General features: G+C 44.5%; 1 protein-coding gene across 1 annotated transcript in view; it reads right to left on the reverse strand.

Annotated features, from left to right (window-relative positions):
* Positions 1-1,409: 1,409 nt before the first annotated feature.
* Positions 1,410-14,250, reverse strand: part of LOC144894174 (HMG box-containing protein 1-like) — a 58,224-nt gene continuing 45,383 nt past the window's right edge. Inside the window, exon 5 of the mRNA XM_078786257.1 lies at positions 1,410-1,586. Coding sequence (XP_078642383.1) covers positions 1,410-1,586 — 177 coding nt within the window. The remainder of the gene's footprint in view (positions 1,587-14,250) is intronic.

Here is a 14,250-nt window from a genome sequence, read left to right on the forward strand (position 1 = left end):
CTTCACCCTCAACATCGACGGTATCCCAGTATCCACCTCCCTCACATCCGGAATCTTGGCATCATCTTTGACCAAACCCCCTCCTTCGACAAACACACTAAACAGATCACCAAGACAGCCTTCTTTCATCTGAAAAACATTGCCCGTCTCCGTCCATCCCTCTCCTCCACAGCTGCAGAAACCCTCATCCACACCTTCATCACTTCCCGTCTGGACTACTGCAACAGCCTCCTCTATGGTTCACCCTCAAATATCATCAATAAACGTCAATACATTCAGAACTCCGCTGCCCGTCTACTCACCCACTCCCGGGCCCGGGACCACATCACCCCCGTCCTTCACAAGCTCCCCATCTCCCAGAGAATCCAGTACAAAATCCTCCTCCTGACCTACAAAGCCCTCCATAACCTGGCCCCATCCTACCTGACTGACCTCCTCCCCAGACACACTCCCACCCGCACCCTCCGCTCTGCAGCTGCCAACCTCCTGTCCCCCCCTCCCCCATCCGGATCAAACTCAGATCCTGGGGGGACAGGGCCTTCTCCATCGCCGCTCCCACACTCTGGAACTCACTACCTCAAACCATCAGAGACTCCTCCTCACTCACCACATTCAAATCATCACTCAAGACCCACCTGTTCAACACCGCATTCAACCCCTGACCGTCTCTTCTCCTTCCTTTCTGTTTGGTTATTTAATTATGTATTTTTGTCTTTTTTGTCTTACGTACTATGTCAAAGCGTCTTTGGGTTTCTTGAAAAGCGCTATACAAAATAAATGTATTATTATTATTATATTTAAGAAAGACGAAATGGCATGCGGGAGGAAACAAAAAGGAAGCAAGACAGAACAAATAAATGAGTCAACTACCCATTCTCCTAACCCACAACAAAATATGCACCCATGGTACCACCGAAAGATTGGGATTCTTAATCAACTGTCTTAAGACCTCAGACCCCACAACAGATAGACAGAGTGGGTACAAACAGGACAGAAGAGTTTGTGTCAAAACGTAGCAGAGCTTGTGGAGATGAGGTGAACCGTGTCTGTGAACTAGGCCCAACCACAACAATAAATGGGTTCTCCGGTCCGCACGCCGCAACACCCTTGAGGAGGAGAGGAGTGGCTGGCTGGGTGGGGTCGCAACTTCCTTTAGTGCAAGCAGTGCTCGATGAGTAACCTTCCGTGCTGGGCTCCGCAAGTTTCTCCTCCGTTGTCCTGGACATCTGCTCCTTTGTCGCCCTGCACTAGGCTATCTAGAGAGCTGTGTTAATTAACCTTACTTTCACCACCCTTCATGGTTGGTCATTCAAATTTCAATATTCCCAACTTTGCAATTATGACTTTTTTTATTTAATAAACCTTTTTTGAGAAATAAACCAGAACCACAAAGGCTAAAATACAATAATCTAAAGATTGTAACCACATAACCTCCTTGCAAGCAAGACCGGATGTGTGAGCAACTCACCACTGAGGAAGCAGTGCCACACTGTGGGAGGCCAGGACTGTGACCAACTTGGTTTATCCTCTTCACATGGTGAATGGTCCAGCAAACAAGCTTCAGACTCGACTTCCACATCCAAATCCTGACATAAGGATATACAAAACCTGACATGTGAGAAGTTCCTTGTGTATTTTAAAATCCATTTTCATGTCATACTTTTTGATTCTTACTCAGTCCATAACTAAGGTACACTACATGGCCAAAAGTATGTGGATACCCAAACATCACACCCGTATGTGCTTGTCGAACATCTCATTCCAAAATCATGGGCATTTATGTGGAGTTGGTCCCCCCCCCCCCCCCCCCCTTTGGTGCTATAACAGCCTCCACTCTTCTGGAAAGACTTTCCATGAGATGTTGGAATATTGCTGTGGGGATTTGCTTCCATTCAGCCACAAGAGCATTAATGAGGTCAGGCACTAATGTTGGGCGATAAGGCCTGGCTCGCAGTCGGCGTTCCCAAAGGTGTTCGATGGGGTTGAGGTCAGGGCTCTGTGCAGGCCAGTCAAGTTCTTCCACAACGATCTCGACAAACCATTTCTGGATGGACTTCGCTTTGCTCACAGGGGCATTGTCATGCTGAAACAGGAAAGGGTCTTCCCCAAACTGTTGCCACAAAGTTGGAAGCACACAATCATCTAGAATGTCATTGTATGCTGTAGCATTAAGATTTTCCTTCACTGGAACTAAGGGGCCTAGCCCGAACCATGAAAAACAGCCCCAGAACATTAGTCCTCCTCCACCAAACTTTACAGTTGGCACGATGCATTCAGGCAGGTAGCATTCTCCTGGCATCCGCCAAACCCAGATTTGTCAGTCGGACTGCTAGATAGTGAAGAGCGATTCATCACTCCCGAGAACGCGTTTCGACTGCTCTAGAGTCCAATGGCGGCGAGCTTTACACCACTCCAGCCCATGCTTGGCATTGCGCATGGTGATCTTAGGCTTGTGTGCGGCTGCTCGGCCATGGAAACTCATTTCATGAAGCTCCCGACGAACAGTTGTTGTGCCGACGTTGCTGCCAGAGGCAGTTTGGAACTTGGTCGTGAGTGTTGCAACTGAGGACAGACAATTTTTACACGCTACACGTTTCAGCACTCCGCAGTCCCGTTCTGTGAGCCTGTGTGGCCTACCATTTCACTGCTGAGCTGTTGTTTCTCCGAGATGTTTCCACTTCTCAACAAAGCACTTACAGTTGACCGGGGCAGCTTAGGCAGGGCAGAAATTTGACGAACTGACTTGTTTGAAGGGTGGCATCCTATGATGGTGCCACGTTGAAAGTCACTGAGCTCTTCAGTATGGCCCGTTCTACTGCCAATGTTTGTCTATGGAGATTGCATGGCTGTGCTTGATTATATGTACCTGTCAGCAATGGGTGTGGCTGAAACAACCAGATCCATTAATTAGAAGGGGTGTCCACATACTTTTGGCCATGTAGTGTAGATATAATCTAACTACAAGTATTTGATGATCAGTTTACATAATCATAACTTCTTTGCTATTGTGGTATCGAAAAAAATGGTAGGTTCATTTTATATTTTTTTATTGGAGTAATATGCTTTGGGGGAAGTAATATACTTATGAGGAAAAAATAAGTTTGAGGAAAATATGAAGTTTTTGAGGGATTATACACCTTGATATTGTAGAATTTGGGATAATCTTAGAATTTTGAGACCTCCCTGGTAGAAATATTTATCTCGATAACACATGCTTGCTCGTTTTGATATAACTAGATGAGATACCCATTCTACGCCCAGGGAATTCTGAGTATGTTGGAGAGAGGGGATGGTGGCGAGGGAGTGGGGGGGGGGGGGGGGGAGGGTTGTCAAGGAGTGGGTGGGATTGGGGGCGGGGGAGGAAACTGGAGGGGTTGGTCTTACACGCGTCTCGATCTTGTAGACAAAAAAAATAAAAAAATAAAAATTCAGATTTATTCGACACCAGACTATCTTCTTCACAAGTTAATTCCATGCCACATTCAACTTCTCGAACCATCGTAATTGACCCTGATACACTGGTGTATGTGGTGAGGCAATCACAAGAAAACAACTCATGCTCTCCTACCAGAAGGCAAATCCTACTCGTGGGAACCTTCAGTCTCTCCGCACAGCTCAGAACCATTATGTATCTCTCCCTCAAAGAGCCCGCCAGAGTCCAACATCAGGCTCACCTGCAATCCTAATTCACCAACTTCTCACAACCCCTCTGCCAAAACGTGTCGGGTCTATGTCTGTTACACATTCCCCTTCCATTCCTTCCCTCCTTAAGGGAAGGAAGGGTGGTGAGAGGTTGGTGAATTGCTGGAGAGGATTCCTGCTGGAGAGGATTCATGCTGGAGAGGATTCATGCTGGAGAGGATTCATGCTGGACACACACAGCTCCAGAAAAAGCAAAGTTCTTGAACTTTGCTTTCACTCAAAAGGCAAGGTCCCAAATCCTTATCCCTTGTCAATACTCTTCCTTCCTGTACCCATCCTTTCTACTTTTACAGAATGTTCCCTTCAGAATGTGCTCTTTTCCCTTGCAATAGTGGAGATGTTTCTTACAGAGCGTGACGCCTCTTCCACAATTGGTCCAGGTCCTGATGACGTGTGTTTTAATTCTCAAGACACATGTTTAAGTCTTATCATGCCCTCCCTCTTTCACAGGATCTTCTTGGATGGACAATTTCCTTGGATTATTGGATGGAAAATTGCAAACACCATGCCTTTCCATGAGGAAAGTTACAAAACTGATCCCCTCCTTCACAAACCTATCAGTATAGAATATGAATATATGAATGATCGTTTTAAGGCCATTTTCCCCGCTAGAGCGGGAGTTAGCCTTGCGGGCCCCATGACAATCATGGTTCCCTGTTTGAGGCAATGTTTTTATGGCCGGATGCCCTTCCTGACGCCAACCCTTGTTCACGCTCTTACGATGCGCAGGGATACGGTGTACCTATTCTAAATCGGGGTACACACCGTGATCATTCATCCCAGCAAGCTGGTACTCAATTTGCCGACCTCGGAGGGATGACAGGCTGAGTCAACCCCCCTGGCGTTAATTCAGCGATCGACCGGGATTCGAACCCAGGATCCTAGGATCGCAAGCCAACACCAGGCTCACACTATCAGGTATAGAATGAATATATAGCCTTTCTGGTGAAGGCTGGTGCCTATGTGCGTCGGCAAATGGGATTAACAATGGATGAAATAAACACGATGCTGATCGAGGTATGCTAAATGCCGTGGGAAGAGGAAGCGAGCGTTTTCGGTATTGACCCCCCGCCCCCTGCCCCCCCCCCCCCCCCTCGCCCACACCAAGCAAAAAAGAAAGCACTAAAAAAACTCACTTTTTACTGAGGCGTTCGTCCTATGCTGATTTGCGGTCAGTTATGTACATCTTTTGTGTCTGTAATAATTTATAAAGTCAAAGTGTGTTTTATTGTTATCAAAAAATCGCGCAGAACATTGGTGGGGCTTCCTGCATGGTCTGTCACCTTGGTGAGAGAAGGTCTCACTAGCTAATCAAAAATGGATGTGTTTTTAGGCACGAAAACAATCTTCCAACCAACGGCTCTTGAATTCAGCCAATGAAGCCGCTTGTTTTTTCTTGCGGCAATATGCCCAGCCAGGTCAAGGCCCATACCCACTAACTTCCAACATATGTCTCGACTAATTGACCGCAAACTGTTCAACTACAAAGAGTTCAACTGCAAAGATCAAAAAGGGTTCAACTACAGAGAAATGTTGAGAACATGCTAGGTTGCAGAGTTAGCACAGAACCTTTCTGAAAAGTCTGAAATCTTGGGATGAGAGAAAAGAACATCACCTACACCAAGTCAGTATCCCAGGGGAATCAGATGTTTGACAACCTGTGACCTTTTACAGGTCCGTAAAAATTGATAACTTATTTCTTCTACAGTCAGTCATCTTATTCGTCTTCTTTTCTATGTAGCACATGGTTGCAGGTACCATCATTTGCCAGGTGTGCAGCTGTGCCGCTGTTGCAGTGCCCCCTGTAGGTTAGAGCAGGAATTTGAAATTTGTTCAGGATGCCAGTGATGCCTCCTATTCACAAAGAAGAAGAGCCACTCTTTTGGTGTCTTCAGCTGTTGAGGCAGTTTCCATTGGATAGAGGGTGCAATCATGGACGGGTAGCCACTCCAGTGCAGGATACTCGAATGGCACATTCTTCCCAATAAGCTGGTATGTACTCATTTTGCCGATCTCAGAAGGATGACATGTTGAGTCAACTTACCTGGTGTCTAAACGGCTTGGCAGTAGCTCAAAATCAACACGCTAACATTTTCAGCAAGCCACCTTAACCGTAAAGCCAATAAGCTTCTCTTCATGAAGGACACGTCACATCTTTAACGTCCACAAACTAACGTCTACAGTGTCATGAAAGAAGTTTTCTTTCTTTTCTCCATGCTCATTACGGTACACACAGTGGCACGAAACAGCAGAATGACTCCTTTTCTCCATTCAAACTGGTTGAATGAGTGATTTTTATATTGCAGGCACCTGCAACTCACCACAGGTGAGTTCAATTCCAAAGTGAAGGTGAATCGCCTGCTTGATATCTAATGATTTCCAACAACTTCTAAAAGGTGCCAATAATATTGTCCGGGCCATTTTAGGATTTCTGTATGGAACAAGCTAAGATTTTGCATTTTTTTCAGCTTTTTTGTTTTGTTCCACTGAAAACCAAATAAAAACATATGTGGATACCAAAATATTTTTTAATTTCAACAATTCTCTGGAAGAAATGGTGCATTATTTTTAAAAAGTGCAAGGGTGCCAATATTTTTGGCCAGGATTGTGTGTGTGTGTGTGAGATGTGTGTGATGATTGACATTTCTTTTGGTGAGGCTTCTCCCGCTGATTTGTCATTATCTTTTGGTGGAAAATCCACGATACTGTTTCTCATATATTTATATGTTTATTCTTTGTTGATGTGATTTTAATGTGTTTGTTAAACTACATTTATATGATATTTTATGTTTGTTCAACTACATTTCAAAGCATGAAAACCACAAACAATATAATTAATTGTACAGTAACGGCTAGATGTTACAAGTTAAAAGAAACTAAAGAATTAATTACATGTAAAACCTCAAATATAGTTTACCAATTGACCTGTAGCAAATGTGCGATGCAATATGTTGGTGCATTGATGGGTTGACTGACTGCCTGGACGCAACTGAGGTTGTGGATCTACTGATGTACCATCTATTGATGTGGATCCATGATCGAGGTTTTGGATCCGCCGTTTGGAGAGGTCCTGGGCTGAAAGGATCGAAACCTCGAGGAAGAACGGTGCCCAGCTGATGATCCATGCAGTCGGGAAACTAGTCAATTGCTTACGGGTTAAGGTTCTTGCTTTAGGTGGAGAAACTATGTTTGAGATTTGTAATTTAAATAAAGTTGAATATGGGATGTTGTGAAATTAACATCATTTACAACAATCCTTTAAATTATTTACATTTAAGTTTAGGAACAACCGATACTGTACAAGTGTGTGTGTGTGTGTGTGTGTGTGTGTGTGTGTGTGTATGTATATATATGTATATATATATATATAATCGTTAGATTAAATAAGACGCGGACGTAGCTTCAGGACGTCGATCTTTAATTGTCGACCAAGCTTTCGACCAACAAAGGTCTTCTTCTGAGTCAGCCCCAAGTTCAACGGAAGTTCAAAACTTGGGGCTGACTCAGAAGAAGACCTTTGTTGGTCGAAAGCTTGGTCGACAATTAAAGATCGACGTCCTGAAGCTACGTCCGCGTCTTATTTAATCTAACGATTATATATATTCAATACAAATGAGACGCCCTGCTCGTACTTTGGAGTTTCTACTATTTCTTACAGTTATATATATATATATATATATATATATATATATATATATATATATATATATATATATACACAGACTTGGCATTTAATATGGAATTATTTTTTTTCTTGACTTGGGTTTACTTTCTGAACTCAGTATATCAATCTGGTGAGTTTCTTTCACCCTTCGGTGATGTCTTTGTTGAAAGAAGCATGTCACTGATTGTCTTTCGCAGCAAGAAGTCAATAACAGGTTAAAATCACAGGTGGCGTGACAAAATATAAAGACAGGTACATTTGACGATTGGCTTCACAATCGGGTATATAAGGGTTGTTGCGTTCTGTATTAGTGGACAACAACTGCTGCACGTCTACAAAAGTTATTGCCGCTTCCTCTGGAGATGGTCCGTCAACTTGACAATGCTGTTTGTCATGGAGTGGTGGCTTTACGAAATTCTGGCATGAAACAACGTGCTATTGCTCGGCAGTATGGCATCACTCAAGGTCAGGTGTCAAGGATCCTGAAACGAAATGCTCAAAGGGGTGTCCCTACTCCAATACCGAGGCCAGAACGTCCACGCAGAACCACAAGGAGAGATGATCGCCAGCTGCACCGGTTTGTCTGCAATGGCCGTACCAAGTCAGCTAATCGGCTTCGGGCTGAGTGGCAGCAACTGACAAATGTGCCTGTATCCAGAAGGCTAGTCAACCAACGACTGGTTCAAGCAGGCTATCGGGCCAGCCGTCCCCTGAGAAAGCCACGCCTGACCAGACAACACAGCCAGCGCCGATTGCAGTGGGCCAGAGAGCACCGTCAATGGCAGCCAGGACACTGGAATCACGTGACCTTCAGTGACGAGTCTAGATTTCTGGTCTATCGTCAAGATGGCCACGTCCGAGTGCGCAGACAAGTGCATGAAGCCCACAGCGAAGATTGTATAGTGCCAAGAGTCCAAGCTGGAGGTGGTGGGGTGACCGTTTGGGCTGCTTTTCATGCAGGGGGCAAAACTGACCTGGTTGTTCTGAATGGAAACCTGAACCAGTTCAAGTACAGGGTCATTCTGGAAGAAACATTGCTTCCATTTGCTCGTGCAGCCTTTCGAGGAAACTTTGTCTTCCAAGATGACAATGCACAGCCTCATCGTGCTCGCATGATCCAACACTTTCTTGCTGACCGTGGTGGAGAGCATATGGAGTGGCCTGCCATGTCCCCGGATATGAATCCGATAGAGAACTTGTGGGCAGAATTAACGTGTCAAATCGACAACTTGGACCAGCAGCCTACCTCTGTGCGTGAATTGCAGCAGACTATTGTCATTGCATGGCAAGCTATTCCTGTCCAAACCTTGGCAAATGTCGTGAACAGCATGCCTCGACGTGTACGTGCTCTCCTGAATGCTCGTGGGGGTTACACGAAGTACTGAACTGTAATTTTACTGTCTGTAATCCCAGTCATAATTTAGCTTTTGTTTTTTTTGAAAAAATTTTTGGCTAATGTGCAAAATAAAGAGATGCTTCTGGAAAACGTACAGAAGTTTAACACAGTACTGTCCATGAATTGAGTTCGATATCAGTTTACATCACTTTCAAGGATCAATTTATTTGCTTCGAAATGTCAAATGTGGTTTTTGTTTCTTTTAAAGGTCACATTAACAAAATCTCGAATAATTTCAACATAATTCCAATGAACTTTTGGTTCTAAGTCATTTTGAAAAGTAAGTTCAACCCCACAAAAAAAATATTCCATATTAAATGCCAAGTCTGTGTATATATATATATAATATAATATGTATATAAGTTAATAATGGCACTGTGGTTAATGTTGCATGGGAAATGGTTGTGTCAGATTGCCCCTTTTAAAAGGGTTTGACATATGATGTCATGTCAAGAGGATGAAAAATCTCATTCAAATATGTTATGCTTTTAATTAAACAGAAGTTAATCAGAATTCATCTGACAAATAAAATACATACATATAATGTCCATGCAAGACAAAGGAAGCATTTGAATCCACTATAAGTGGATATACAACCAAAATTGAATGTAGAAGCACAAAATCATCGAAGTGACAAAAAACAGGAGAGTAAAAGAAGATAAGGAATGAAGGAGAATGCCAAACATGCTGGGCGATAAGCATGAAGAGTCATAATAGTGAAAAACAAAAATACCGTTGCGGGAACAGCCAATGGAGATAAAGGGAGTAAGATAGACGTGTTATTTCATCAATAAACGTCCAGCATAAGTATTGTTTCTGTGCGTTATAATAGGATAGGTGTCAAAGTGTGTTCAGAAGCAAATGAACATGCTCCTGCCTTCTGTAACATGTGTAAAACCCTCACCATTCCTCCAATATTTATCCTTCAAGTCGTTTTCCTTCGTAATGTAGCATATATTTTTGTCCCACGCACTTCCGACAAGGTCGAAGATGGGAGACATTGAAATGACCTCCATCTGACCGACCTATCAACCATCCATGACAGATCATGTACTTTTGTGTACGAGATATTACAAAAACCATTGAACTTTCATATTTCAGATATCTATTCCTCATGACGTTATCTCAACCTGATTAGATCACAGCTGTGATTGCCTGAATTATGTTGCCATGGCAACCATCTCGGTCATTTGGTTTATGCACGATATTTGTGAGGGTGTGTGTGTGTGTGTGTGTGTGTGTGTGTGTGTGTGTGTGTGTGTGTGTGTGTGTGTGTGTGTGTGTGTGTGTGTGTGTGTCAACCACCTAAAAGGTGGAGTACCTAAAGTATCAGCTCCTTGATACAAATGGTTTGAGCAGTTTCTAAGCATGGTGAGTCGGCACAAGTGCCAGATATAAGAGAATCCCTTGGAGGTCGAGATAACTACAAAAAGGCTGTGCTAAAGAGCTCAGGAAGAAGTATGGGTGAGCCAGTGAGTTGGAGAGTGTCAAAGTGCCAAGGTGGTTGTGATTGTTGGTTGGTGTGAGATTATTGGAGAAGTCTTCGGTGGAAAATGGCAGCGAATTGTGGCTCATCGTCCGGTGGAAGAATCTTTAGATCACGCATGCAGCACGCAGCTGCGGACAGATAGCTAAGAGCACTGAGAAGTGAAAACTGTGGTCAGCAAGGGCCCATGGACCACACAGTAAGTCCTGAGAGGGGAAGCAACCACCAAGCCACTGCAACGACCGCTAACAAAAAAAACGCAGAAGAATGTTTCTTTGGCTCGTGCCCTCTAAATCCTGTCTCAATATGTGTTCGCGACAGGGCCTCAAGATATCCCATAAGCCGCCGAAGCATTATTGGCACGGGGAAAGAGCTTATATAAGAGAATATAGATCAGTATGTTTGCTTCTGTCCTTCCCACCCATTTTTTTTATTTATAATCAATCCCGTTTTTCACCACTGGCATGTTGGCCTGATGCACAGTTCGGACTTGGAAACGGTAACTAATTGTGGAGCAAGACCTCGGCCGTTATAAAATTGAGGGAAAAGCCTTCGTTCGGAGCATTAAAATGCAGCGGTCCGTCCTGGGTTATTGCTTAGCCATTATTGCTTTAGATGGATGAACGAGCTGTAAGCGACAGGACTCTGAATTTCTGTACGTCGGAAAATGATGTAAAGATCTGTTCGGCTTACCCAGCGGAAAGTGCCCCCCCCCCCCACCCCCCTCTGCCCTCAAGGACTATCTGTCGCTAAATTGGTGATCATCCGGGTGGAAGATTTGACCTCGAGCCCACCTATGGTCAACCGTAACATTGGTAGTCAGGATTAGGATCAGGACCCTGGTTCGAATCCGACAACCATAGCAACAAGCGTTACACCTAGGTCCCCCGTCGGTGAAGTGATGCGAGTTGACAAAGTGGAAGACGCAGGAAACATGGAAGAGTCGATAATATTTGCGAGTGGGTTGGAGACACACCCACACACCAGATTAGAAGTTAGTAGTTCGTTTATTTTTCAAGATATTCCGCTCACAAGGTTCAGACATATATGGTGGCGGCCATCTTGGATTTTGACGTGGCAACCCAATTTTCAATAGTGTTCTTCCTTATGCGTAGATACACCCACACACCAGATTAGAAGTTAGTAGTTGGTTTATTTTTCAAGATATTCCGCTCACAAGGTTCAGACATATATGGTGGCGGCCATCTTGGATTTTGACGTGGCGACCCAATTTTCAATAGCGTTCTTCCTTATGCCTAGATACACCCACACACCGGATTAGAAGTTAGTTGTTCATTTATTTTTCAAGATATTCCGCTCACAAGGTTCAACGCACGCATGCACACACGGACGCACACACAGACGGAGGGGAAAACCATAGTCCCCCTTTCGCTCCGCGGTACGACGGGGGACAAAAAACCAAATGTAACTTCAAGCACAGATTCTCTCTCTCATGCACAGATGAATCCCAACCTCGACATCAATTATCCTACCCTTCTTCCCATCCATGGTACACTGAATCCTGTGGTGAGGCAGTTGCTCTGAAACAACTTGCTTTCTCTTCCTGGAAGGCAAATCCGAATGAAGTCAATCTCAGTGCTTCCCTCAAGGTCCGCAACAAGAAGTATGTGTCCGCTCTCAGGAGAGCCAGAATACAAACATCTGTCCAACCTCAAGAATAAACTTTCAAGTTTATTTAAAAAATTAACTTTTCAAGTCTCGCGTATGCTCCACTTCCATCCCTTCCCTCTCTTCAAATGGCACCTCAGTCTACTCCGCTCATAAGGCCGAATGCCACAATTCTGTGTTTTCTTCCAAATCTTGTGTCCCCAACCCATCATTCTAGGTACCCATCCTTCCCTGTTGTACCCAACTGTTCCTCAGTTCTGTGTCTTTTGCACCTGAGAAGGTGGAGAAGTTTCTCACAACCCTCGACTGACTGTGCTACTGAATCGTACGGCATCAATTCACGAGTCGTAAAAACCTGCTCTGCTGCTTTTGCACATCCTGTCTGCCCTTTTCACCATGCCATTTGTGCTAGGTCATCTTCCATCTGCTTGGAAATCAGCCAAAATGTGCATTACATAAACAAGGTGCAAAAACGGATCCCCTGAACTACGGAACTATCAGCTTACTTCCAATCATCAGCATCGTCATGGAATCCATCAATGCAATTGATAAGAAATCCTTCCGTTTCTCCAACACCCTCATCTCAGAACACCAATTTAGTTCCAGAATAGATCACTCTACCTTGGACATGCTGATAACAATGGATGGAGGCCCTCATTGTCAGACATGAGATCAGGGCCGTCTCTCTAGCGACACTGTATCTCATGCTTTCAAAACAGTCTGGCATCCCACCTTGCTCTCCAAATTCTCTGCATTTGGCATCCAAGGCCAACTCCACATATGGCTGATTGACATTCCTCCACTCTCGTAGCCAATGTCTGCCTCGCAACGGAATCCTTTCATCTCCTCTCACTGTTGCTGCTGCAGTGCCCCAAGGCAGTGTGCAGGGCACAGTCCTATTCATGATCTTTATAAATGATCTCTCAAACTCTCTGGAATTATGTCAAACCTTAAATCTACTTTCTTAATAATTATATTGAGGAAGATCATCACACAAACGCCTGGGTCTCACTATCAGCCGCAATCGTTCTTGGGCAATCCACATTTCAACATTGGCCTCCAAAGCCAGCTGTCAAATGGGCACCTTAGTCGTACAAAGTACTTACTTGGCACACCTGAACTCCTATCCACTTACAAGGCCTTCATTCGCAGCTTGATGGAGTACTGCTCTGCCCCTCTGGGCTTGGCTCCCCTGCCTCACATCTTGCTCAGCTTTATGCTGTGGAAACCAAAGTCTTCAAGGTCATTGGAATCTCCTATGATGAAGCTGTATCTATGGCTTATCAATTCACCATCAGACAGGTTGGTAGTCTCTCTCTACTGCCTTCTTTCTGGTCTTGCACCATCTGCTCTTTACACGCTTTGCCTCTCCCTCCCCCCAAAGGTCTCTGCAGGGCTGGGCTCACATGGTCCATCATCAACCCTCTTCTGGTAACTCTACCTAAATCCAGGATGACTGCCCACTTCCACTGATTTGGTCCTCTTTTTTTCCTGCCTGTGGAATCAACTTCCAAATATTCTTCAATCTCATCCTTCCCTTCAGGTCTTCAAGACAGCTGTTCACCACCATCTCAGATCGTCCGCAATACAAAACCATTATCATTTTCACCCTTGCTAGCCCGGACCCAAATCCCTCCTCATTTTCCAGTTTTTCCTCCTTCGAGTTTCCTTCTCCATGCTTGTTTTGTCTGTTATGTCCTGATACATTCAGTGTGCTAGCCCTTCGATGAGTCTCGACAATGTATACAATAAAACTAGAACGGCACTCGATAGAGCACATACCTCCGCCAGGCTGAACAGTTTAATCCCTGGTGTTGGGCTAGCGGTCAGGGTACCAGCTTGGGATCCTAGGATCCTGGGTGCGAATCCCGGTCGATCGCTGAATTAACGCCAGGGGGGTTGACTCAGCCTGTCATCCTTCCGAGGTCGACTAATTGAGTACCAGTTCACTGGTAATTCCCTGTTTGTCGTAAAAGGCGACAAAAAGGGTTGGCGTCAGGAAGGGCATCCGGCCGTAAAACATTGCTTCAAAAAGGGGACCAAAAAACAACAACAACCACGGTCCCCCAAAAAGGCTAGGTCATCCGCTTCGCGGGGAAAAATGGCCTCTAAAGGTGGTTATTATTATTTATATAACCCACTGATAGGCCGGATCTGGATTCGGCCCTGAACCAAAATCGAATCGGCTTGTTCTTGTCACCTAACCAACTTGTCCACCAAGTTTATTCACAACTCGTCCATTACTCTTTAAATATCATGTTATATATCGCTTTTTTGCCGAATCTCTCAATGGTGAAGAATCACTTAGAAATTAAATAATTCCCTTATCCGAATCCATATTCAGATCTTCACCAAAATCGAATCGAGTCGTCC

Source organism: Myxine glutinosa, chromosome 11, assembly GCF_964187855.1.
Source record: "Myxine glutinosa chromosome 11, kmMyxGlut1.1, whole genome shotgun sequence".
Taxonomy (NCBI): Eukaryota; Metazoa; Chordata; class Myxini; order Myxiniformes; family Myxinidae; genus Myxine; species Myxine glutinosa.